We start from the raw sequence: 27709 nt of genomic DNA on the forward strand, positions 1-27709 counted from the left end.
AGGAAATTCATTTAATCGTAATACCCTATCAAGTGATTATTACTATTCTCTTTTTTATTGATGGGGAAACAAAGACTCAGATCTCACATAAAGATAGGGACATAGCTAGCAAATAGTTGCAGGATTTGAAATTTCATGCCCTTTTCAACGTACCACAGTATGTAACTCTATCTAGTTTTTCTATTGGTGGTTCTCCTTGGAAACTAGGTTGTGATAACAAAGATGATTGTTACAAAAGCTATGAGGAATATTATAATTCTGTCACACAAAAGTCAATAAGATCAATAAGCATCATAAAATTTTTTAAATGGAGAGAACATTGGCAATACCATCCAAAATTCTTATTTTACAAGCGAGAAAATTTAGACTCAAGGAATTAAGAACTTCAGGAAGCCCCACATGAAGAAGTAGTGTTATAGCTCCGACTAAATCTTACTACTGGTGATTTATGATATTCAACCTAGTACTCTTTTTATCACGCTCATCTTCTAATAGATTTGGGGGGAGGGGGTAGAAACTCTCCTTTGTAAAACAGTGGTCAGAGCTGTCTAGGATACAGACATGCTGAGCTGATGTCATACAGAGCGGCTTGAAATACTTCTAAAACAGCCTTCTTAAGAGTTTAGATATTAGATCTCTGCTTTTTAAATGTAGATCTCTATTGTCCTCCCCGAGAACTGTACTCTAAAGCCCATATATTGCTTTATTCTAATTCTTTTCATTTCCGAAAGGTGAAGTGATTTCCATGAATGGATTTTTGAATGAAGCACTTAGGTTAAATAAAATAAATATAAATTTTAACACTTGGTTTCAAAAAGTAATAATCAAAATTCCTCCTTACCTAGTAGATTTTTACCTTCTCAAACATGAACATGAACATGCTTTACCACAGTCTGTACAGCCTTATCCATCTTTGCAGATACAGGGAAGCACTGCGTTCCTATAGCCTTCACGTCCCGGCTCTTCCACTCTACTGGCTGAGTGACTGGGCAGGAGGCTTCACCTCTCTGAGCCTCATTGGTGTCGCTTGAGACTTCCTGAGGTTGTTTTGAGACACAGAATGAACTTGATAAACAGTAGTTTAAAGAATCAAACTGCCCTAACTTTTTGTCAGTAGGGTTATTTATTGATGTTGTTACTTTTAGCAGTAATACTTTCTAACATGTTTAAGAGCTATCAAATTATTATTATATATGTAATTAGAAATTTTAGTATGTATTCTCAACAGATGTGAACTTTCATACTTTAATGGGGTTTCCCCTGCATTAATATTTTATATTTTAGGTCATGTTTGATTTTACCTTGTTTTTGTAGTAGCTTTATCTAAAGAGTGACCTACTGTATTTTTTCCTTTCATTTTTGACCTGCTCAGTGGTGAGTATATCCTCACTTCTTTCGTGAAGTGTATAATAAATATACCTTGTTGTCTTATCCTTTAAATAAGAAGATTTTGTTACCACTTTAAAAAAAACCTCCGCATAAGTTTACCCTGGATAACTAGACTCCTTGTCTTATTTGTTAATGAGTTTAATAGTGTATTTTCCTGCTATTAATAAAAATACCAGTGAAACTTGTTTCTAATGCTTTGAGAAATCTATAAACTTTACAGGATTTAATAAAAATTTTTGGCAAATCAAAACAAAACATTTCTTTTCTTTAAACATAAAGTCTTTTGGATATGCTGAAACTAGAAGGAAAAGTGATGAACGGCCTTCGCAATCTTGGGATCAAAGAAGAACATATGAGCAAATTTTTAAAGTTAAGCTCGCCTGATTGGGACGATACCTATGCATTAGATATTAGACATTCTTCCATAATGGTAAGTATGCATGTAATTGCTCGCTTTAAAACCTTTAGTAGACTTCCGAGTTAACATAAAACCAAATATTGGCAGACTTTAGAGTAAATGTAAGCATTTTGAAAGATGTTGTAGGAGAACTCAGCGAGAAGAAAAAGTTAAAACTACAGACTCATCCCCTCTCACCCTTACATCTTCTTTCCCTTCCTGGTATTCTCTGTACTTCCTCATGAGAATATCTACTCAGCTCCTTCACTATCCTTTCCAGCTTTAAAGATAAAAACAAGTGAGAACAACAGAATAACCACATGAGCAACAACAAAATACCAAATGGTCAAAATCTGAGGAATATACGAATACCACCTTAATATAATGGAAATCTTGCCTAACCATTTGCAGTGGCCTCCTAACGTTCTGGTCCATGTATTATAGCCTAAGTGAATTTTTTTTGCAATCTGATCACATCCCTTTCCCTTGCTTAAAGCACAGAAATAGTCCATCATACGGCCTAATAGGTGTAAATGGCCTACTTCCTCCTCTCATATCTTAAACTATGATATATTCTTTTTTACCACTCTCCCTTATCCCGTGCTTGGAAAGCAGTTCTTCCTCTCTTTATCCAGTTGACCCCTACTCTTTTTTCAGACTTCAGCTCCAAAAAATACTTCCTGAGAGAAGCTTTCCTTAACTATCCAAAGTAGACGATTATTTCATATACGCATTGTGTCAAGGAATCCTCAAGTTCACCCTCAGGTTCAGTGGGTTTGCTAAAAGGACTGACAAGCCCTGGAAGTTGTTATACTCATGGTTACGATTTATTAGAGCAGAAGAATACCAAGCAGTATCAGAAGCAGAAAGGGCATGGGGTGAAGTCCAGAGGAAACCAAGTACAGGCTTCCAGGAGTTCCTCCTAGTGGAGCTGTGCAGGACATGCTGAACTGGATGTGTGACAGTCCGTGCAAAGTGCTGCCTACTAGGGGAGCTGACTTGAGCCTGAGAGTTCAGGGTTTTTAAGAGGGGTCTGGCACTTAAGCATATAATGGCCATGTGACTGATGTTAGTCACTGAAACTCCAGACCCTGAGAGAAAAAGCAGGTATTCATTATAAATCATATCGTTTGTAAAAACTCTGTACAAACTGCTAGAGCATGCAGCAGGCCCTCAGCGTGCAAAACACTCTTTTATCAGTCAGAACATTCCAAGAGCTCAATTCCCAGGAGCCAACCTCGAGAACCTTTATCAGGAACACAGGCCCTTCTTGGAAATGTGCAAGGTGTGGGCAACCCAGGCTTGCTGACTTAATCCTCTTTCTCTCTCTCTCTCTCTTTCTCTCTCTCTCTCTCTCTCTCTTTCTTTCTCTCTCTCTCTCTCTCTCTCTCTCTCTCACACACACACACACGTGTGTGTGTATGTATCTATATTTATTATGTTATAGCACTACCAATTGCTCTGTGTACTTAGCACAGTTATAATTTTACATTTATCTTGTGGTTCTTTGTGATGTCTTTGTTTCTTACTTGACTATATAAACTTCATGAAGGTAGGAATTTTTTCCATTTTTTCTCTCACCATTATATCCCTGGCTGTAGTAGGTACTCAATAAATATAAATATTCCTTGAATGAATAAGTAAATACTTATCTCAAACCAACATAAAACATAATTTTAACAGTGAAACTCCGGAAGCATTCCAGTCAGAACATAATATAAGTATGCTCATGTCACTGTTATGATTTAACATTATTATAAAAAGTATAACTATTAGAAATGAGAAAATAAAAATGTTGCATGACATAAGATTATGTAACTAAAACTCCTTAAGGGAAGCATTTATAATTAATAAGAGATTTTAGTAATATGGGTTTGAAGTAACTGTAAACAGATCAAAAGCTTTTTTTCCAAAAACCATTTGGAAGACAATGATTTATTCATAATAACATAAAAATTTAAATACCCTGATAATATCTTAATAACTACTATGTGATAAAATAGTCTTAATAACTAATAATAAAAACTACAACTTAACTGACGAGTTAGAAAAGAAGGATAAAAGGACACATGGAGAGTGTTAATTGGCATAGCCTTTTAAAAAATGATGGCTGCGGTGCTGTTAAGAAACTGTTCATATATACTTGAGCTAGTAATTTCACTGGAAACTTCCATAAAGAAGTAGGAAATGGAGAAAAATCATTATATCCAAAGATATCATTACTGCATATTTTTGAAACAACTAGAAATGAGTTAGCTATAAACAGAAATGTTGTAAGTTGTATAACCACACAATTATTATTCAGAGATCAAAATTATGTTTATAGATATGTTTTAATAACCAGGGATAATGACTATGTCCTCATGTAAATAAAAAATATAGATTTATATGATATCATCATGTGAAAAGATAGAGGATCAGAAGGAAATCTGTCAAAATATTAAGTTACTAATGGGTGATGTGGTTTGGTCGGTATTTTTTTTCATTCTTTTCTGTAAATTTCAGATTTTAACAATGGGCATTATTATATGATCAGGAAAAAAAGTTTTTAAGGGAAAAAAACATAACTTCACTGGACGTCATACTGTTTGTTTTCCTGTAGAAATTTAAGGGATTCGCTCTGAAGTGTAGCAGTTGTTACAGTTACTTTTGTCCTGTGGGAACAGCCGTCCCACTTATAGACCTAGTCCACCATCCAAGAATCATGGAACAATAACAGCACCAAAGAACTACCATATTCCCTGAACATCAGAGACCTCAGACTGAGGACAAACCACATATGTTATTAATTAGTTACCATCGTATTTTCTAGAACAATTTTCTAAATGATTTGTTTGTTGATACTGTTTTTTTACTACTCTTTAGACCATATTCTCTCATTAGCTAGATTTTACTCTTTCTTGGATATCTTTAAACTCTATAGCAGATATCTTTTCTAATAATGTTTTATCAGGAAAAGGAATGACCATGTTAGTAATCTTAATACTTTGTGCCTTTTATTTTAAGCATTTATGCTTTTGATCATTTCTAGAAGAATGCTGAGAGTAAGTCACACTGTTAAAATGAGGGAAGTAATTTTCAAGGCTATTCTGGACATAAGAAATAGACCTGTAAAGAAACTGTCCAGCTGCATTTATAAAGTAACATCCTGATCCTCTAAGGTTGGCCGTGGAAGACAGTCACTCACATGGGGGGAGCAGCCCTGATGCTGTTCCCATTGCCTCCACCGCCCACAGAGTCGCAAAGTCTCCTCCTATACTGCTATAAAGTCTCCTTTCTTGCCCAACTCTTCGACACCTTCGAGAGGCTTTCTTTTACAAGGAACTTCTGAGAATGCATGAAGTAATTTTTATTGAGATAAAATATAAATAGGATAATGCTTTTTTAACCATTTTAGGTGTGTAATCCATTGGCATCAAGTAGATTCACAGTCTCGTCCAACCATCACCATTATCCATTTCCAGAACTTTTTCATTATTTCAAATAGAAACCCATTCCCTTCTCCTCTAAGTCCCCGGTAACCTCTGTTCTACTTTTTGTCTCTATGAATTTCCTATTCTAAGTACTTCATGTAAGGTTAATCATACAGTATGTGTCCATTTATGCCTGGCTTATTTCACTAGGCATAATGTTTTCAGTGTTCATCCGTATTATAGCATGTATCAGAATTTCATTCCTTTTTAAAACTAATAATTTTTAAAGTATCTTTTTTACATACTATTAAGGGAAGCTTCATGTCTCAATTAAATGCTTCTGTTTTTCCACTTGGAAAGTGCCTGCCTGAGTAGAAAATTATTTCTGAGGCTTTATTCTCTAGATACCTTAAAAAAATCAACTGGCACAAATGCAGAGCTCTGAGGTCTCAGTACCCTTCAGCTTGGTCTGTTAGAGCAGCAAAATTAGCTCACACATTAGCTTTATTTTTGTTTCATAGCATTTGCTACCACCCAATATGATATGTATTTGTTTATAATAATCTTCCAGTGGAATGTAAGTGCCACAAAAACCAGGACTTTGTTAAATATCTTCAACATACATCACGTCCTATTGAATAGGAAGCACTCCAAAAAAATCATTGACTATCTTAATGTCAAAACAGAGGTATTCATGAATGCAAGCAATACTTTGCTTTTAATTCTTTTTCCCCTGGATCTGTCTCCCCACTTACTTTTTATCTTTACAGAGAAAGCTGAGGCCCTTTTTATCTTTACAGAGAAAGCTGAGGCCCTGAGTTAAATCACTTCTGACCTCTGTGTTTATACCCTCCCCTCAAAAAATCTTGGTGGTTTATTTCTTAAAAGTCTAATTGACAGTTAAGTAAGAATCTGAGGTTCATTGGTATTCTTCCATCCCTGATTTACCATTCCAGCTTTCTCTTTCTCAGACATCAGGAATCACCTCAGGTGTCACTGGAATTTTGTTAAGAGTCAGTAAAAACAATCATAGGATTATATGTTTGGCTCCTTTGGATTGTAATTTCTTTTCAGTTCACTGTGCCAGACCACGAACAGTGACAGAGGCTTTGGTCATATTCTAGCAAAACTACCCCTGCAACTGTTTTCTGTACTGTGATGTTGATGATGTAGCCGTATTCCTGGGGCGTTTATTATAACTTTCTTTAATGTTCCCAAGTCACTCTAGCCACTTGTCATTATATAAAAACAATTCTAAGTTTTTGTTATTGTCGCCAAGATGATAGTGATATGATTTTTTTAAAAAGGCACCAGTAGGCACAGGCAGAGCTTATCAGTTCTTTAGCTAAGAGTGTAACTTGCCAACCACAGTAGATTCCACAGTCATAAAGGCAAGTTTCCCTGTCCACGTCCAGTCATGATGTTGTAAATCAGTTGACTATAGACATGTGGGTTTATTTCTGGACTTTCAGTTCAATTCTGTTGATCTGTATCTTATCCTTATGCCAGCACCACACTGTTGTTTTTTTTTTTTTTTTTTTTTTTTTTACTGTAGCTTTGTAGTAACTTTAAAAATCGGGAATTTTGAGTCCTCCAACTTTATTCTTCTTTTTAAAGATTGTCTTGGCATCCTTGCACCTTTTCCTTTCATTATGAATTATGGAGTCAGCTTGTCCATTTCTGTTAAAAAGAAAAAAAAGACAGCTGGAGTTTTTATTGAGATTTTGTTGAATCTATAGATCAATTTAAGGAATATTGCTATTGAAATATATTACATCTTCCAATCCATGAACATGGGATGCCTTTCCATTTATTTAGGTCTTCTTTAATTTCGTGCAACAGTGCTTTGTAGCTTTCAGTGTAAGTCTCAGACTTTTTAAATTATTTCTAAGTATTTTACCCTTTTTTATGTCCCTATAAATGGAATTGTTTTCTTATGTTTAATTTAGGATTTTTCATTGCCTTTTTTGTTGTTGTTGAAAACTGTATTGTGGCAGTTCTGGAAGTCAGATTCTCACCCCTCCCCAGGGTTTGTTATTGCTGTTTGCTGTTGTTTTTGTTATTTGTTTAGTGACTACTTTTATAAAGTCTGTGTTCTTTTTCATGTGTGGCCACAGAAGTGTCTGTTATGTTAGCCTAGTCATCTGCTAAGTATTGGACAGAGATTTACTTACACGCCTCAAACCAGAAAATCTCCCAGTCTTTGCACAGGGGCTCTGTGTGTGTGGCACATGGAGGGAGGGGGAGCAGCACACGCTAAACATTCAATCAGGTGGTCTGCATCTCTGCATTATCCTTCAGTTCTTGTTTGCATAGAGCTTGGAAGCCAGGGGTGAGAAGAATGTAGGGCCTTCTCAGGTCTTTCCTGAGCATGCACGTGTTCCTGGGCATGCACATGGCCTTGTAGATTTCCAGGAATACGTCAGAACTTCTCAAAGCCCTGTTTCCCAAAACATCTCATTCCCCAGCCTTTCCTCACTAAGTTTGTGGTTACTCTATTGTGTGTCCCAGCTATTTTCTGTTGTCTCAGGAGTGACTAAAACATTTGCCTGTAAATGTTTTCCATAAATCAGAGTAGCAGCTGTAACACTAGGCAAATCACAAGTTAGGCAGGATAAAGGCAAGACTTTTCAGAAGGTTTTCTAGGGAGTCACCAGACAGTTCAAACAAAAAATTACAATTCGTTCAGAATAAAGTCCATTCTACTGCTTCTGGTAATATTGGTACTGGAATGTGAGCTGTCATTTTCAAGGCTACTGATTAGCTTGGGAGCAGGAGATGGGACTAAGGTAAGTTATAATGCCACACATCTCTGTTCTTACGGAGATGCAGCCATTTTTCTTGAATAAACACTCTCAGCGTTGCTGCAAGCGTTTGGTTAGTTTTCATGGTTCTGAAAATGTTCATTCCCACAGATTTTCTAGTTTTTCCATTTTCTGTATAAGGACAGAGTTTTGGAGTTCCTTGCTCAGCCATTTTAGCTAATGTCACTCCCCAAGGAGAGCCCAGAAGATGTGAACTGTAAATCTTTTAAGTTCTTTGCTTCTCTCAGAGAGAGAGTCAGCCTCTAACAGCATGACCCATTATGTGATTATTTGTTGACCTGTATAGCTCCTTGGATGTTCAGGAAATTGTCTTCCAGGTTCTAATCCATAAATGACAGTATCTTTTTTTCAGTATCTTGGAAGCCTAGTAGATAGAAAGGACCGAGTTATGACCAACAGAATGGATAGAGGTAGATCATTGGAGTGTCAGTGCCAGTTCTGCATGCGAATTTGTGAGGCGCTCTTCCAGTTACTGTTGCTGCTTTTGTGTATTCACCTGAGACTAAGGAAAGGGGCGGTTCAGTGTCTGTGGGCCTAGTCAATGTGATGTCCAGTGTTGTCTCAGTAGTTCTCCAAAATGGATCCACGTATTACCTCAATTACTTCACCCAACACCCATGGCTGTAAATTAGGCCATTTCTCTAGCTTTCTAACTTTAGTATTTGTGATAAGAATCACGTAGGGCACTTGTTTTAAATACGGATGATTTAGTAGGCCTGAAGTGGCGCCAAGGAATCTGCATATTAAATAGACACATGCAGCTGTTTTGATCCACATTAGAAGTGACTCTATCTCCAGTCATTAATTCAAGTTCAGTGGGACTGATACATAAAGCATAATGCCAGTTTCTCACTTGAAGTAAAAAATACAACTCACCACCAAGGGGATCGGATATTCACATCCTCTACATGGTGCCGCCTTCTCCTCTGACCTAGGATTCCCGCAGGAGAACAGTTAACTAATCTAGACATTGCTGACTGAGTCTACAGCAAGTTCCAGTTCTCACAGGATCCCTGGCCTATTGTGAGGGATTTAGAACCGTTCCCATTACCTTCACATCTTGGCAAGAATTACCTCAGAAACATAAATAAGAGACAATACTACTGATTTTTCCAGGGAGACTAAAGTTCTCCCTTCTATCTCAGTACCACCAAGACAAATTTTAGTGGAAAAAAGCTAATCCCAGAACCCATCGTACTTGTTAGCCACTAAAATAGAAATTGTTACAACTGTCAACTGTCATCCCCCCTCAGATGTCTTATAGACGAGGATGTCTGAAACCGAGTTAACTCCTTCTCTGCTTTCCTGGAAAAGCCTACTTCTTAAAGCTTAATGTCTCTCTGCTGATACAGTGTTCCTCTCTGAAAGCCATGAATTACCCTAGATTTCTCCCTCCTCTTCATCCCTCTTTGTGTGTGTCTCTTAATTCTGCCTTCTCTCTAAAACCACTGCCTCTGACTTAGGTAAGCCCTCCAGAAATTCATGTCTAGATTATTGCAAAAGCCTCCTCATTTCTTCAGGTATTGTGTTGTCCCATTTGTCCTCTCCTCTCTGACTTTGAGCTACAAGTACATTAGACCTTTTGCCTGTGTCACTCATCTCTCTTACACTTTGTTTTGACTTTGCATTATTTTTGTTTGCTTTAGTTAATATACATTCTGTTGATCTGTCATCCTGTTTCCTAATCCCTGTCTCTTCTTTTGTGTCCGGTCTGCAATTAAAACCACCTGATAAGTTGGTCCATTTCTTAATTACGGACACTGTTTTAAATTCTAAAATATCCCTTTGGTTCTTTTTTTTTTTTAATAGGTTTTAGTTCTCTGTTAAAAGTTGCCATCTTTCCACCTATTTTTGTTCTTTTTAAAATGTATATGAATTGTTATTTTAAAGTCCTTGCCTAAGTCCCTTTCTATTGTCTGGTTTTTTTCTCCTGCATTTTGATATTTGGTCCTTTTCTTTTGGCATGACAGTTTTTGGTAAGAACCAGAAGTTGCTGATGAAAAGTTATAGAAGCAAAGAATTGTAAGGTCTGTTCTGGCAGTCCAGGTACCAGACGCTTACTTGATTCTGTTGAGGCTTGATTTTAGGCTGTGTGAGAGTTCTTCTGTTTTGTGTCTTACTCCTAGCGTCTGGCCCTACTGGGTCTCAAATGAAAAGTGCAGTGTTTAGCAAAGTCCTTCCACCTTGAACTCCAACCTCTGTCTCTTCAGTAACATGTTATGCCTGCAGCTTCAACCTCCGCGTTTCTGTTTTCTCCTGGCCTTTTTGCGGGGGGAGGCGTGTTGCCATGTGTATGTGTAGATGAGTAGTCAGCAAATGAGAGGAGTTTCTGCGGAGATTTCTTTGGTTTCTTCTCTGCGGTTTCCTCCTCTGCTGGACTTGCCCCCATCTCACATCTCATCAGTTTGGCAGCCCTAACTTTCTCTTCTGTCTTTCCCAATATGTAGGAAATATATCTTCCCCACACTGGGACAGCGCAATATGATTGTCACTCTCTGTTGGAATTCTCTTCCTCCAGGCTGCAATTTGGAAAATGCCCCCAGCAACAAAGTTGAGGAGCTTGCCTCGTCTGCCTCCTGCTTTCAAGGATTGTAACTCCTCAGTTGTTAATTGTTGGTTGACCCCTACCTCCATGCCTCTAGACAGTGCTTTTCTCTACCTTTTGTCATTGTTTCGGGGTGGGGGGGGAAAGGCTAGTCTAATATAAGCTATTCCATCTTTATTAGAACTGGACGTCCAAAATGTCGGTTTTAAACATTTAACTTTTGTGAAGTCGTTTTATTTTCCTTATGTCCAAGCTTTTAAATTTTAGAGGAAAGGCAAATGACCTCATTGCCTCCTGTACCTTAAATGGTTTATCGGAGTAATTTTTATACAATTTTATTTTTTAGTATGAAAAACAAACATATGAGTAAATGGAGTCAATTGTTTCGGAAGGGGAAGGCTTAATGTAGAAGGCTATGGGAATATAAAATTTTTGCACATATATGTTCCTTAAAGAATGTTCAGCTAGCTTCTTATACTTAATCAGAAATGTAGAAAATCTTGTGTATATTTCACTTGCTGTTTGACAGAGTGAAATCTGGCTTTGAAAATGATTTAAGTATTAATATAGCTTTCACAGATTTCTGGATTCTTTTCTAGTGGATTAATGACTTAGAAACTGATGATTTGTATGTTATGTGGCCTTCAAGTTGCCAGGAACTCTTGAAGCCAGTGTCCCCTGGAAGTATACCTTTCATAAGGCGTAATTTTCATAATTTGGTAAGTTTTATACTTTGAAATTTTGTATACATCTTTTATAAAGATATCACCCTTCTTTTTGGACTACCCTGCTCTTGGTAAATAGGCATGTGAGTAATAAAGAAAGAAGTATTTGCCTGATGCAACAAGCTTGAGGTGGCATGGCTGACTAGGTATCAAAAGCTAGCAGTGTCACATAACCTGCCTTTTATTATTTAACCCTCATGTGCTTTTATAATACCATCATTAAATTGATGGGTTACTGTTATATTTTCTAAAAGCAATTTATGATCGAACTTTTCTTCCTTCTTTATTATAAAGAATTAATTTAAGTACGTTTCAGGGAAAAGTACATAAATACTACTATGTCATCTGTGATATAAATGTTCATTATTACAATGTTAAATAACCTTATAGAACTTTGTAATGTGGAGAAAACACCTAGGGCTTTATATTTTTTTCACATAGGAATTGAATATCTTAGTTCCTGCAGCAGATGTTAATGCTCTTATTTTTTGGATCAAAATTCAATTTCTATTTCCTTTTTAAAAAAATTCGTCACAGAAAATCCAACGAACACTTAGAATAAGGTAGTTCAGTTCTTGTACAAAATATTTACTTAGTGCTGTGCTTCAAAAAGAGGATGAATAACTGAATAACCTGATTAAATTTCGTGTATTATTACATTTTGGTGTGTAGCTTTTAGAAATTTGTAAACTGTGAAATTCTTTCTTATGTACGTTCCTCAAAATTCTTTAAAATTGCTAGAAAATTTTTAAAATTGTACCTTGAATTTCATGCTTTTAGCTACAGAAATTAGATTAACTTTCAATTTCATGAAAATTATGAAGTGTTAGAACAAAATGGTGATTATAGTCTGTCTACTTTTTTTTAGGTTCTGTTTATTGATCCGGCTCAAGAATATACCGTGGACTTTATAAAACTTGCTGAACTTTTCTTTTATCATAAAATTCCTCTTAGGTAATTATCAATTTATAACAGACTGTCAACTGAAGGAAATCCAGTGATGTTCATGTTGTGTCACACGGAGTGTCAATGTTGAATTCAAAGTGATGGTCATCTCTAGTGCCTGACACGACATAGCTGTGTGCTGTGAAAAATCATACACCTTTATGGGCGACTCCATTAATCAGAGCTGCTTGGTCGTCTTGTTCACCCTGTTACCTTCCTGAGAGAATGATTGTCACTTGGGTACTTAAGGATGGGTCCATTTTCCGTGGTCGTGTTAGGAGTACACTTCCCTCCACTTTTTCTTTCTGGAAAAAAACAGCTATTTGATAATGTCACCGCCAGAGAGAGTTTTACATTTTGGAGGGATCCAACAGAGATGAGGATTTTGGTGAAAAGGCATTACAAATCAAAGCTTTTCAAATAATAATACTCCCCTTTACCCCAGATACTAACACATTCCCTCCATCTAGATGTTCTAGTCTAATAATATTTAAAAATCGTGGTTTATTGTGGTTCAAGAGGCAGTTGTCACATCTCTCATTCATCTTCTTTCCTAGAATTGGTTTTGTGTTCATTGTTAATACAGATGATGAAGTTGATGGAAAAAATGATGCTGGAGTTGCTCTTTGGCGAGCTTTCAACTATATTGCAGAAGAGCATGATGTATCACAAGCATTTATTTCCATAGTACACGTGAGTTGATGTACTACATATAATTTCTTTAGGATGTATAGTGGTTTTTGCATTACTCTAATTATTACTATTTATTATTTTAACATTTCAAAGTTTATAAAAACTATCATGGGGATTAGTACACATGATGAATTTGATTCTTGCAGCTCCCAACAGAAGTACATAATATTGTCCCCATTTTATAAATGCGGCTCTGCCCAAATCTATGCACTTATTTAGGTTTTTACCCAACCAATAAAGGAACTTAAATTGTATGTATAAATTTAGAGGAAGCATATTAATAGAAAATAATTAGTAAGGGAAGAATCCTTGAGCTGGGTTTGGAATAAAATCATGAATAGAAAAGATTATTTCAAACTTAAATGTTCTAAATGACGAAGTATATAGAGACTTCCTAGAGAATTTCAGAGGAGGAAGAAAACTTCATAACAGCAAATTGGTGTCAAAATGGTAAGATTGATGCTGAGTCTGACAAAGAGACTATAAGAAATGTCAGAAATTGGTAAGAGCCTTATTTAGGAAAAACAAGAGGTAAGAAGATTATTTTATAATGGAGGGTTTGAAACTCTCTTATGGCTCATAATGGAAATATAAATGTATTAAAGAGCTATACTGTTGTTATCCAGAAAGTCAGGTTATAGCTTTAAACAACTATTCATTTTTATATTTATTATTCTTTGGCTTGTCAACCATTATTGTAACAGGGAATGGTTCTTCTTCAAACTGAAAATGAAATTACCGAAGCAGTGTAAATTTCCTGCCCTGTTTCTGGAGCTCCCACGAAAACCACTAAATACTTCACTGAGTCATTGTCCTGAGGTATAGAAGTTACCTACACTTCAGTGACTTGGGGATACACTGTATTCTGTAAAATAGGACCATGGAATAAGTGTCAATATTATATCTCAGTCTATTAGTTTTACTGATTGGTGTAAGAGTTTATAAGGGATTCAGTCAAATTGACTTAAATCTTTTATTAAAGTCCACCTACCTCACTGTGAAAGGATCAGTATGATATTCAACACTAAGAAACTTCAAGACCTTCCAAAATTATCTTTACCTTAATTATTTATAATTGAGACCTAAATTACCTTAATTATCTCTATTTAATCTCTCTTCTTTGAGCATTTTGTATTAGACATTAATTTGCACATGATGGCATATTTGTCAGTACCTTGCCTTTTGAATTATCTACTGTGATGTTCAGCACAGTACTGTAATCTCTTGGAAAACTGAACTGCACTCGAAACCATATGATTCCGTACAAAGCAGCATAAAAGTAAGTATTGAATATGTGCAATAGCCTATAAGTTGTGCTAAACAAAGGAAGAAGAAGAAGGAAAAATCAGTGAGGAAGAGAGATTCAGAGAAAGCAGTTAGAATCCTCTGGGGTCTGAAGGGTCAGATTGTTCATAGTTTTTCAAACTGTATATGCTGTGACCACCAAATTTCTATATCCCATAGAAAGGTAAAACGTTGAGTTAACATTCTGTTGGGAGAGTATTATGTCCATTAGATCACTTAGCTTCACTAATTTAGAATAATTTGAGCAAAATCTTGTCTTTTAGTAAAATACGTGAATTATAAATTCTCTTTAATACTGTTTCATTACTTTCAGTGAGCTAATTATTATATTTAAATTAATTTGAAAATACAGTATCAGGAGAGAGGAAGAATATAACAGAAGGCCAAAGTCATAATAACAGTGTATGAAAGTTATTGAAATATATTGGAGAATTATGGTAGAGTAAGTACATTATTTGTAGTAAAATGATCTTACTTTGTATCTCAGCTCTACTGCATAGTGACTATACAGACATACAAGTAGTTTAATTTTCTCTCCCTACCTTACAACATTCAGATTCAAAAGTATATGTTACATACTTAATGAATATTTGATGAATTCAGTTAGAGAATGTAAAAGCACTTTAAGACTTTAACTTTTGGCCACAATGGAGTAACAAACAATAGATTAGCCATCCTACAGTAAGCACTTATAAAAACTGAACAAAATGCATGATATAAGTCTGTTTTCAGATGTTCAACAAGAAGCAACAGGGACTATGATCCTTGGAAAAAGGTAAAATAATGATACTCACAGAAAAAGAATTTCTGGCCACCTAAAAAGAAACACTAAAAGGAAATGACAACAGATGGTAACTCACATCTACAGGAAGAAATGAAATGGTAACTGTAAATAAAATGTAAATATGTAGATAAATACAGAAGGCTGTATGAATATATTTTTCTCTTTAAATTATACAAGATTTAATGAAACATAAATTCTAACTTACTTAGAGGTAATACATGTGACAATAATTGTACAAAGTAGAATGAAATGGATCTATTTTAAATTCTATATTTTGTAATTAGGATTAATAGGAAGTAGATTGTGGTAAGTTCCAATGTATATTGTAATTACTGGAGTAACCACAAAGAAAATAAAAATCGTTTAAAAATCAAAAGAAGAATCGAAATGGCACTCTAAGAATTATCTCTTAAGCACAAAAGAAGACAGTAAAGGAAGAATCAATAAACAAAAGACACATATATAGAAAACAAATAGCAAAATGGCACAAGTTAATCCACCCATACCAATAATTATGTTAAGTATGAGTAAATTAAACGTAAGCATACTAGAAGAATGGATAAAGAAAGGTGGGAAATTATTCACAAGCCAAGTATTCAACAATCAAAAAGAAATGGATAAATTGCTAGAAATATACAACCTACCAAGACTGAATCATAAGGAAATAGAAAATCTGAACAGACCAATTCCTAGTAAGGAGATTGAATCAGGGATCAAAAACCTCCCAACAAAGAAAACCCAGGACCAGATGGCTTCACTGGCAAATTCTACAAAACATTTAAAGACAGGTTGACACCGATCCTTATCAAACTTTTCCAAAAAATAGAAGAGGAGGGAATACTTCCAAACTCATTTTACAATCCCAGCATTATCTTGATACCAAAGCCAGTTAAGGACACTACAAGAAAAGAAAATTACAGACCAGTATCCCTAATGAACATAGATGCAGAAATCCTCAGCAAAGTATTAAAGAAGTGAATTCAACAGTACCTTAAAAGGATCATATACCACAAGCAAGTGGGATTTATTTCTGGGATGCAAGGATGATTCAACATACACAAATCAATCAGTGTGATACACCATATTAACAAAAGGAAGAATAAAACTCATACGATCATCTCAATAGACGCAGAAGAAGCATTTGACAAAATTCACAGCCTTTTATGATTAAAAAAAAAACTCTCAACAAATTAGGTATAGAAGGAATGTACCTCAACATATAATGAAAGCTATATGTGACAAGCCCACAGCTAACATCATCCTCAACAGTGAAAAGATGAAAGCTTTTCCTCTAAGATCAGGAACAAGGTGAGGTGTCCACTCTCACCACTCTTAATCAGCATAGTATTTGAAATCCTAGCCAGAGAATTAGGCAAAAACAATAAATAAAAGGCATCCAAATTAGAAAGAAGCAAAATTATCTGTTTGCACATGACATGATCTTGTATGTAGAAAACCCTTAAAGACCCCACCAAAAATCTGTTAGAACTAATAAACAAATTCAATAAAGTTGCAACAGAAAAAATCAGTTACATTTCTATACACTAACAAAGAACTCTTGGAAAGAGAAACTAAGTAAACAGTGCCATCTACCATAGCATCAAAAAAAGTAAAATGCTTAGGACCAAATTTAACCAAGGAGGTGAAAGATCTTTACACTGAAAATTATAAAACATGGATGAAAGAAATTGAAGAGGACATAGATAAATGGAAAGATATTCCATGTTCATGGATTAGAGAATTAATACCATTAAATATTCTGTACTACCCAAAGCAATCTACAGATTTAGCGCATTTAAAATTCCAGTAGCATTTTTCACAGAAATAGAAAAAAAATCATAAAATTCATATGGAACCATGAAAGACCCCTAATAGGCAAAGCAGTCTTGAGAAAGAATAAAGTCAGAGGCATCACACTTACTGATTTCAAATATATTACAAAATTATAATAATCAAAACAGTATTATACTGGTATAAAAAGAGATAAATAGGGCTTCCCTGGTGGCGCAGTGGTTGAGAGCCCGCCTGCCGATGCAGGGGACATGGGTTCGTGCCCCGGTCCGGGAAGATCCCTCATGCCACGGAGCGGCTAGGCCCGTGAGCCATGGCTGCTGAGCCTGCGTGTCCAGAGCCTGTGCTCCGCAACGGGAGAGGCCACAACAGTGAGAGGCCCGCGTACCGCAAAAAAACAAAACAAAACAAAAAAACAGATAAATAGAATTGAGAACCGAGAAATAAACCCATTGATATGTGATCAATTAATTTGCAACAAAGGAACCAAGAATGTACAATGGGAAAAAGATAGTTTCTTCAATAAATGGTATTGGGACAGCTGGATATCCACATGCAGAATGGTGAAACTGGACCCCTATCTTATTCCATACCCCAAAATCAAGTCATAAGGGATTAAAGAGTTGAACATAAGCTCTGATGCTGTAAAAGAAAAAAAAAGAAACATTTCATAGAAGAAAACATAGGAGTTAAGCTCCTTGACATTTATCTTGGCAATAATTTTTTGGATTTGACAAAATCAAAGGCAAAAAAAACCAGAATAAACTGGGAGTCTGTATCAAACTAAAATGCTTCTGCACAGCAAAGGAAACCATCAACAAAAGCAAATGGCAGCCTGTAGAATAGGAGAAAGTATTTACAAACCGCGTATCTGATAAGGGGTTACTACCGAAATATGTAAGAAATTCGGGGGCAGGGATCAAGACGGTGGAATAGAAGGACGTGGAGCTCACCTCCTCCCTCAAATACATTAAATACATCTATTTGTGGAACAATTCTCACAGAAAACCTACTGAACTCTGGAAGAAGACCTCATACAATCAAAACTGCAAGAAAGATCACCATGTAACCGGTAGGATGAAGAAAAAAAAAAAAAAAAGAATTGGGATGGGACCTGCAACCCTGGGAGGGAGCTATGAAAGAGGAAATGCTCCCTTACCCTGGGAACCCTCTTCAGTGGCTGGGGGATCAGCCAGCTTCAGAGGGTCAGAGGAGAGTACAGAAGCTAGACTGCAACAGGAAAAACAGAGGAGACCGCCACAGATGGTTCTTGCCACCTCGCTGCATTCCCCAGCATGAGACTTCTGTCTGCTGGTGCATGCGGGGGTGGGGTGCTGAAACTCAGGCTTCAGCAGACAGACCCGGAGAGAGGACTGGGGTTGGCTGTGTGGAGACAGCCTGAAGGGGGGAGAATGCAGTACAGGCCAAAACTGGGAGTGTGTTTAAGGAGCCCAGGTCCACCATAAAAAGCCCCATTCATTGTTAATGTGCAAAGGGAGGGTGGGACCTCACCATAGCAGCAGCTTTTTTACCGTGAACAGAGCTGGCTCAGCTCTGCCTCAAGAGCTCTGGGAGCCTGCAAGTGCAGGGGGTTGCCCCCAAGTGGAGGTGGGCCTGAAATCTGAGCCCTGTCCTGGGCGGCTTTAGTGGATTTATGCCACAGGACCTTTGTAAGCTCAGAGCCTACAGGACATGTGAGCAGCTCCCTGCAGGAGCTGGGGTCTGGGCTGACTCCCTAGCTCCCACAGTGGGTCCTGGTTCCTGACTTCAGTGGAACTACACTGATGGCTTTGTGAGCACAGTACCTGAGAGACATCCAGGCTGATTGCCTGCATTCCCATGACTGAGGCAGGGTCAAGCGCAGCGCCAGCAACAGTTTACTTTGTGAGCCCGCACAACAGGTGACAGACACCACCACAGATTGCACTTCCCGGTGGGCAGCTCCTGCAGAGGCATACTCAACGTCTCCTCTACCAGTGGAAGCACTCCAGTCCTGCATACCTCACACCACAGCTTAGAAACGCATCTGAGGGCTTCTATTCCAACAGCTACGGAGCAGACCCAGCCCCCAACAGGGCTGTGACAACCACAGAGCAAAGAGGAGGCCCCACTCAACATCCAGTGCAGGCTCTGGTCACCACAACACCAGTCACACCCTCTATTAAGGAGATAACAGCCAGCACACATGGAGGAAAGACGTGGCAGACATCCATACTAAAAACAGCCCTCACACCAAAGATATTAGACTCATGCAGGATACACAGGGATGCTCCTGCATAAAAACAGCCCTTGGAGACCACAGTAGATAATTGTTACTCCCAAATTCATAGAGTCAGAGAAATATAAGTAAAGTGAAGAAGCAGAGGAACCACTCTCAACCAAAAGAACAAGAAAAGTCCTCTGAAAGAACAATGAAACAGATCTTTCCAATCTGCCAGGTCCCGAGTTCAAAAAGGGGGTAATAAAAATACTGAAGGAATTAAGAAAGACTATCGATAGAAGTGCAGATCACTGTAACAAGGAGCTAGAAACTATAAAGAGGAGCCAATTAAAATTAGAAAACTCAATTGCTGAGACGAAATCTCAGCTAAAGGCAGTAAATAGCAAACTAAATAATGCAGAAGAATGAATAAGTGATCTGGAAGATAAAATAATGGAATCACCCAATAAGAACCAGCAGACAGAAGGACAAATGAAAATAAAAGCAATATAAGAGACCTATGGAATAATATAAAGCATGCCAATCTATGCATAATAGGGATCCCAGAAGGAGAAGAAGAAAAATGGGATTGAAAATGTATTTGAAGAAACTGTTGCCGGAAACTTCCCAAACCTAAAGAAGGAAACAGATAAACAGGTAGAGGAAGCACAGAGGGTCCCAAACAAGAAAAACCAAATAAACCTACACCAAGACATGCTATAATTAAAATGTCAAAAGTTAAAGAGAGGATTGTAAAGGTAGCAAGAGAAAAAGAGGTAGAGCCTATGGGCATTCCTTTGTAGCTATCAGCCGATTTCTCTACAGAAGTGTTGGAGGCCAGAGGGGGTGGCAAGATATATTCAAAGTCCTAAAAAGGAAAGTCCTGCAACCTAGGATCCCCTCTACCCAGCAAGATGATTATTTAGAATGGAAGGTGAGATAAAGAATGTCTCAGACAAGCAAAAACTAAAAGAATACAGCAATGCTAAACCTTCTCTAAATAGAAAAGAAGGAAGAGTCTATAGAAAAGAGAAGATCACAATTGGAAATGCGATGATGACTACAATGAACAGCAAAAGAATAAACATGAAGATGTAAAAGAGGACCTCAAAATCATAAAATGTGGGGGAAGGGAATAAGAAAATTTAGATTTTTTTTTTTTTTTTTAGAATTTATTTAAACCTGTATGACTACCAGTCTAAATCAAGTAGATATAGTAATGGGATAACATAATTGAAAAACAGAGAAACCACAAATCAAACACATAAAATAGATTCACAGAAACAAAAAAAGAGGAGAACTTAAGCATAGCACAAAAGAAAATCATCAAACTGCAAAAGGGAAAATAAAAAGAAAGGAACAAAGGGGAAATACAAAATCAAGGTTTAAAATCGCAATAAATACGTATCTATCAATAATTACCTTAAATGGAAATATTTAAGGGAAACAAGGTTTAAAATGGCAATAAATACATGTCTATCAATAATCACCTTAGAGCTTCCCTGGTGGCGCAGTGGTTGAGAGTCCGCCTGTTGATGCAGGGGACACGGGTTCGTGCCCCGGTCCGGGAAGATCCCTCGTGCCATGGAGCGGCTGGGCCCATGAGCCATGGCCGCTGAGCCTGCGCGTCCGGAGCCTGTGCTCCACAACGGGAGAGGCCACAACAGTGAGAGGCCTGCGTACCGCAAAAAAGAAAAAAATAATAATAATTACCTTAAATGTCAATGGACTAAATGCTTCACTCAAAAGACATAGAGTGGCAGATTGGATAATAAAACAAGAGCCTACAATATGCTGCCTATAAGAGACACACTTTAGGGCAAAAGACACACATAGATTGAAAGTGAGGGTATGGAAAAAGATATTTCATGGAAATGGAAATGACAAGAAATCAGGGATAGCAATACTCATATTAGATGAAATAGACTTTAAAACAAAGACCATAAAGGATAAAAAAAGAACACTGCCTAATGATAAGAGGATTAATATAAGAAGAGGATATTACATTTGTTAACATATATGCACCCAATAAAGGAGCACCTAAATACATAAAAGAAATACTAACAGACATAAAGAGAGGAATTGACAGGAACACGATAATAGTAGAAGACTATAACACCCCATTGATCAGTGGACAGATCTTCCAGACAGAAAATCAGTAAGGCAACAGAGATCCTAAATGACACAATAAAACAGTTAGATTTAATTGATATTTTCTGTACATTACACCCCAAAAAACTAGAATATACATTCTTTTCAAGTGCACATGGAACATTCTCTAGGATAGAGCACACACTAGGACACAAAACAGGTCTCAAAACATTTTAAGAGGATAGAAATTATTTCAAAGATCTTTTCTGACCACAACAGCATAAAACTAGAAATCACAGAAAGAGAAATGAGAAGAAAAGCTTGCATGGCAACTAAACAACATGCTACTAAAAAAACCAATGGGCTGAGTTGTCTCCGAGGCGCGGCAAGGAAAAAGGATTAGCCATGTCGTCTTTGATCAGAAAGGTGATCAGCACCGCGAAAGCCCCAGCGGCCATTGGTCCCTACAGTCAGGCTGTGTTAGTCGACAGGACCATTTACATTTCAGGACAGCTAGGCATGGATCCTGCAAGTGGACAGCTTGTGCCAGGAGGGGTGGCAGAAGAGGCTAAACAAGCTCTTACAAACATGGGTGAAATCCTGAAAGCAGCAGGCTGTGACTTCATGAATGTGGTAAGAACAGCTGTTTTGCTGGCTGACATAAACGACTTCAATACTGTCAATGACATCTACAAACAATATTTCCAGAGTAGTTTTCCTGCAAGAGCTGCTTACCAGGTTGCTGCTTTGCCCGAAGGAGGCCGTGTTGAGATTGAAGCAGTAGCTGTCCAAGGACCTCTCGTGACGGCATCGCTCTAAGTGGGCCCAGTGTTTAGTCTGGAATTTTAATAATGTTTTTAAATTAACATCTTAATTTTTACAGTATTTGTTGGAAAGTGTAAGGTTGACTGAAATATATGAAGTTATTATGGAAATACCATATAATAAGGGGATTGAACATGAGTTGAAGATTAATGATGAATCTAGTTACTGATGTTATAAATTACACTTCTATAACACTCATTACTGGATGTGGGAAAAGAGACACACATAGTTACTCAGAAAAATAAAAGTAAAGGGAAATAGCATGTAGGAAAGATGAGTTACTATTCCTGAGAAATAATAAAGAGCACACCTAATTCAATTAAACTCTGTTAATTTAATGGTATGAACTATTTCGTTCTCATGTCAGATACATGATTCTGCTTTTACTTGAGTAAAATTAAAGCATTTAAGTTTGAATGGTAGAGGTAAAGGAGAAGAAACTGGATCAAATTTTATATAGATAATATTTTTCTAATGGAAATAAAATAGCATGCAGGTTTTCAAAAAAAATAAAGTTAACCATTATTTTATTAAGAATCATAGCATCTGGTTTGATCAAAATAGAATATACAAATATGATATGGTATTTTGAAAGCCAAAGAATATTCACAAAACCATTTTTACTATAGGATAATAGATTGTATTCTTAAAATGGTTTATTTGTGTATGTGTGGGGATCATGTGTGTATATATATGTATGTATATAGTATGCTTAGAACTTACAAAATATAAAATATGTTCTTTATTTTATAAATATGCATGCTAAGGGAAAGAAATAAAACTAATTAAGGTGAAAATTAATTATAATATCTTTATTTTCACAGATGTACCAAAAAGTAGAGAATCACAATATACTCACTGTGGACAATGTGAAGGGTGTTCTCCAAAATGAATTTCCTCATGCTAATATTTGGGATATTTTAGGAATTTATTCTAAATATGATGGTGAAAGAAAGGTAAGCTGGAATGCAAATTTTTAAAAATGTGATCAAGAAACTTTTATTATAATCTCATGAATAAATGATCTCAGTATAATTAACTCATGATTTAGATTTTAGACCCTCAGAAAAAAGGGAAATTTATACCTTTGAATGACACAAGTTGTATACAGTATTTAAGTTGCCACTATTGGCTTTTTTTAAAGTACCAAAACAGATACTTCTCAGAATTTACAGTGCAGAAAATTACAAAAACAACCTTAAAACAATTAAAAAGTGGCGATAAGTACATACCTATCAATAATTAAATGTAAATGGACTAAGTGCTCCAATCAAAAGAGTGGCTGAATGGCTCTACAAACAAGACTCTAACTTTTATGTGGAAATAAATGAATTCATTTATTCATATGTATTCTAGGTAAAGGCAACAGCAACATATGATGTGATACAAATGAATTTTTAAGTTGAGATAATTTTATATAGCCAAAACATACTATTTATATCAGTTGCCATGAAAATATCTAACACCATGTTATCCTCAGATATTGGTGTTCACAACTCAATATTACTGTTTCCTATTAACTACCTTTTTATACATAATATATACCTTTTTATACATAATATATTTGGATGTAAATTTCATTTCCAACTGTATTATAAGTACTTTAAGGAAAGGAATCTTGTCTTCTTATTCTTTTGTATTCCTCAAGTTTGCACGTCTTAATTTTTAGATATTATTTGTTGAGTCTTACAGTAATTGAAGGTTGAGCTCTCTTCCACCTCCTGACCTTCCCTTGGTCTCCTCCAGTCCCAGTGGTAGTACTTAAAATATTTTAAACCTGTTGTGGCTTCAAGAGCAAACAATCAGATGAATCAATCAAAGCACATCCTCGAACTGGAATGGAGTCTTCGAAGCCTTCATTCTGAGGCTGATACTGACTTGCTTATAGCTGAATCATGTTGACATGGATGGTCTGGGAAAGCGGTCAAGGTAGTTCTCATGTGGGGAATCGCCATCCCAAGACAGCAGTTACTTACCAACTGGTGCAAAAGTATTTCAGTACAATAAGAATTGGAAAGTCCTGTGCAGTTGCAAACCAGCTGATTATCAGATCTGTTTTTAACACATTTTGGTTAAATGAATATTTAGTTTGAGTGTGACTTTTTAAGTGTTCCTTGTTAGTAAGTCAAGTACTATGGTTGTTTTTTAACAACTTTTTTTTTGTAGCTTTAAGGGTTACTCCATTTTTACTCATTCACGTAGTTTTCTACCTATTGCAAATATATCGAGATAGTCAAGAGATTGGTCAGATAACCTATCTAGAATTTTCCTTACACAAACAAAGCCATTAACAAACCAGCACTTTGCCCCCCACACACCAGCCCCAAGAATGCCCTTCTGCAGCCACTCTGCATTTTGTCTAAACTGAACTGCTGTCCTCTGTACCTGAAGCACAGCTGTCATTTCTGGATCTGCCTCTGCTGCTTTCCTTCATTGGATCTCTGCTTTTTCTCCAGCTTCATGAACACTGTGCGTTTCCTCTTTTTGATTTATTTTGCTTTTACTTCTTTCTCAAGCAAGTATGCATGAAAAAAATTCTTTTATCTCTTTTATATAAAAGTTTTTTATTTTATATTTGCATTTTATTGATTGTTGGACTGGGTAATCATTTTTCGTGTGGATTTTGAAGGCTTTCTTTTACTCTCTCCTAGCTCCTAATAAGCTACTGAAATGAATGATACCAATCTAATTTTGACTCCTTCGTCTTTCTTTGATCTATTTATTTATATTTCCTGTTTAAAGGTTTTTAGGATCTTTTTATCCCTGTTGCTTGGAAATTTCATGATATGTCTTTGTCTTCATCCTGTTTCATTTAACACATTGGGTGTTTGGTGGGTCCCTTCTAATGGAGATACGTGTCCATCAATTCTGGGAATTTCTTTGTGTTGTTTTTCAGTGCTTTCCTTTCCTGTATTTTCTCTGTTCTTTCTGAATCTTCTGGATTGAGCAATTATTTACTTTTTCTTCTTCTTTTATTCCTTTTTGTAGTGTCCAGTTTTTCTTTCATGAGCACAGTTTTTTAATCTAAGAATGTTAGCTTTTTGATGTGTTGTTCTCTGCCCTGCGCTATCTCTGCCTTCTATAGCTTCCCTTTTTCATCCAGTTTGATTTCCTCTTTTGTGTTGGAAGCATTTGTCAAATGTATTATGATGTCTGGTTGTCTTTGACATGTAAGTATGAAACCGTAAAAAGCTGCTTACAAATAAACGGGTCTTTTCGGTTGGTGGGCCTCACTTGGGGAGTGAGTCAGTTTTTTCAGTTAGATGACCAACAAATAAATGTCTTTTCGAATGCTGGCATTCTGTTTCAGCGTTTGATTTCTTCAAATGAGAATTCTTTATTTTCCTCTTAGAAGGAGTATATGTGGCAAATGAAAGGGTGCAGATGTGGGAAACGAGGCAATAGGATATGTCCAGAAATAGGATGTGGTAATAGGCTGGGTTGAAAGAATGTGAACTTTCCTTCAATCTTCTGTCTTGTTTCCATCCCCTTTCTCAGCCTTCCACTATACCTGGAATCCCCAAATCTAGAGCCTCTGTGATTCAATTTCAACAGAGAGTAAAGGGAAGCAGAATAGTTTAGCCTTTCAGGATTGAGAGAGGGGCCTTGGTATACAACTTCTCTGCATACAGACTCTCAACAAGTTTCCACATTTCGTGCTCTGCTCCTTATCTTCTCCTTCTAACATAGTCTAGGTTTTTAGCCCTCAGGGGTTCCGAAAATGTTGATGTTCCTTTCTGTCTGCAGGGGAGTGACTTCCCTTTCTACTTTGGTCATCTACTCTATCTTTTCTCCCGTTTTTCTTTGTGGGCTCATATCTTGTTATTGTTGTTATCATCCTCATTGTCATCATGATTTTTATTATTATACTCTCATTTTAGTTGCTGACTTAAAAAAATGCACATGAGAGTCACGAGTTAAGTTTTATTGGGGGCAAAATGAGGACTATAGCCCGGGAGACGGTATTTCAGACAGCTCTGAGAAACTGCTCCGAAGAGGTAGGGGGGAAGGTCAGTATACATGTGATTTTGGTGACAGGGGAGTACATGCAATTAAGCACATTTTCTTTGCAGAAGGTTTCTGCTAGTCTAGTGAAGGTTACTGCGAGTCACGAGGAGCAGATGTCACCATGAAGGATTTTAGTGCTTTTCTAGATAAGAGGAGATGCAAGAATTGGGCTCATAAAATTGGCTCCTGAAAATATCTATCTGAAGACCTGTTCTGCCAGTGTTTCCCAGCGCACGGAGGGCCTCATTCCTGATCTCCACCTGAACTCCTCTCAGGGGTGTTGAAGGTCAGCGGCCACACCAGCTCATGATTTAATCCTTGTAGAGGTGGGTGGCAAGTGCCAATCTGTAGTTGGCGTAGTGAAACTTGCAGAATCGAGATGAGCACGTGTGATAAATCTACCATATTTATCAGAAATCCACTTTTACTCTTTATCAAGTTAAGCTGCAAAATGAATATTTTTACGGTGTTGCCAGTTTTAAGATACCTGTAGTCATATTCTCCTGAAATTATGAAACACACTGAGGATTTTTGTGAAGATTACGGATTCAGTACACTCCTCAGAAACATTGAATCCCATCTTTTGTGTGTGAGTTCAGTCTTCTGTTTTCTCCTTTTTTACTCCTCTCTCCCTGTAAGACTATCTTGTAATGACGATATCTTCATTTCTTAATTTCTGCATTTTTCTCAAGTCGACTTAATCTCCAGTTTAAATTGGACTCTGTGTTACTTACAATCCTTTAGTTGTGCCTGGTTTTATTCCTTACCTGTTCCTCCCAAGAGTTATTCTAAACATTCATCAGTCCTATAAGCCCTTTTCACCTTTCTCTTCATGCCTCAGAAATCATTCTGATTACTACGTCACAAAGAAAATAAATGTTTTAGGCCTTTATTCCCTAAACTCATGTTCCTGTAGTTTTCTGTCTGTATCCAAACTTTATTTTTTCTTTTAACAAACATTTATTGAGTACTTACAATATTCTGTCCACAAGAGGTAAAAGAATAGAGTACAAGGAAGATCTTTTGAAAATTAAAAATAAAATCAAAATTTAATAGGACAGAGACAAAAAAAGACACATGAAATGTAAGAAGGTAAACAGTCGTCAATTCACAAGATTCAGAAAGAACAGAGAAAACAAAGGAAAGCATTAGAGAAATACCACAAAGAAATTCCCCAAATTGATGGACATGAGTCTTTATTAGAAGGGGCCCACCCAATATGCAATACGTAGACATTAAAGTGACATTAAATCCGCGTCCAGAAGTAGGAGGACAGTTGGACAAAAGAAGACAAAGAAGTGGTAGGTAGTCAGCATTCCAGAGAAAAATGTTAGGATGTCCTGAATGTGAAGGAACGAAAAGAGTTGGTGTTACTACTGAGTAGATGTAGCAAGTATGTGTTTGTGTTGTAGAGGGAAGTCCCTAAGATGAGGCTGGGGGTGTAATCGAGGGGCCTGATTACACAGAGTGTGGTGAGCCGTAGTTAATTAACAAGCTTGTGAACTCAAAACAGTAGAATACCTTTGCAACAGTGAAAAACCTGAGAAGATATTAAGCAAGTGAAGTGACAGTGACATGCATTTTCTCCAAAGAGCATTCTCCGTTGTTGAGAATAGATTGTCAGAGGGTAAAAGTGTACGTAGTAAGACGGATTAGGAAGCATTTAGGTGATAGATGAGAAATGGGCTAGTAGGTTTTTGGAAGAGTAGAGGCAGAGAAAAATGGACACAATTGAGGTATTTGGGAAATACAATCCAGGACCTGCTGCTGGAT

The 27709-nt window shown here is 36.8% G+C and overlaps 1 protein-coding gene and 1 pseudogene across 1 annotated transcript in view; both read left to right on the forward strand.

The window, feature by feature from the left end:
• UGGT2 (UDP-glucose glycoprotein glucosyltransferase 2) overlaps positions 1-27709 on the forward strand; it is a 164843-nt gene that overhangs the window by 58439 nt on the left and 78695 nt on the right. The window contains exons 12-16 of the mRNA XM_089899419.1: positions 1669-1819; positions 11169-11288; positions 12163-12248; positions 12797-12932; positions 22753-22884. Coding sequence (XP_089755545.1) covers positions 1669-1819; positions 11169-11288; positions 12163-12248; positions 12797-12932; positions 22753-22884 — 625 coding nt within the window. The remainder of the gene's footprint in view (positions 1-1668; positions 1820-11168; positions 11289-12162; positions 12249-12796; positions 12933-22752; positions 22885-27709) is intronic.
• Positions 19304-22752, forward strand: LOC111176451 (2-iminobutanoate/2-iminopropanoate deaminase pseudogene; annotated as a pseudogene).

The sequence above is a fragment of the Delphinapterus leucas genome, chromosome 18 (genome assembly GCF_059928025.1).
Source record: "Delphinapterus leucas isolate spDelLeu-1000000601 "Yukka" chromosome 18, BTC_Dleu_Yukka2, whole genome shotgun sequence".
NCBI lineage: Eukaryota > Metazoa > Chordata > Mammalia > Artiodactyla > Monodontidae > Delphinapterus > Delphinapterus leucas.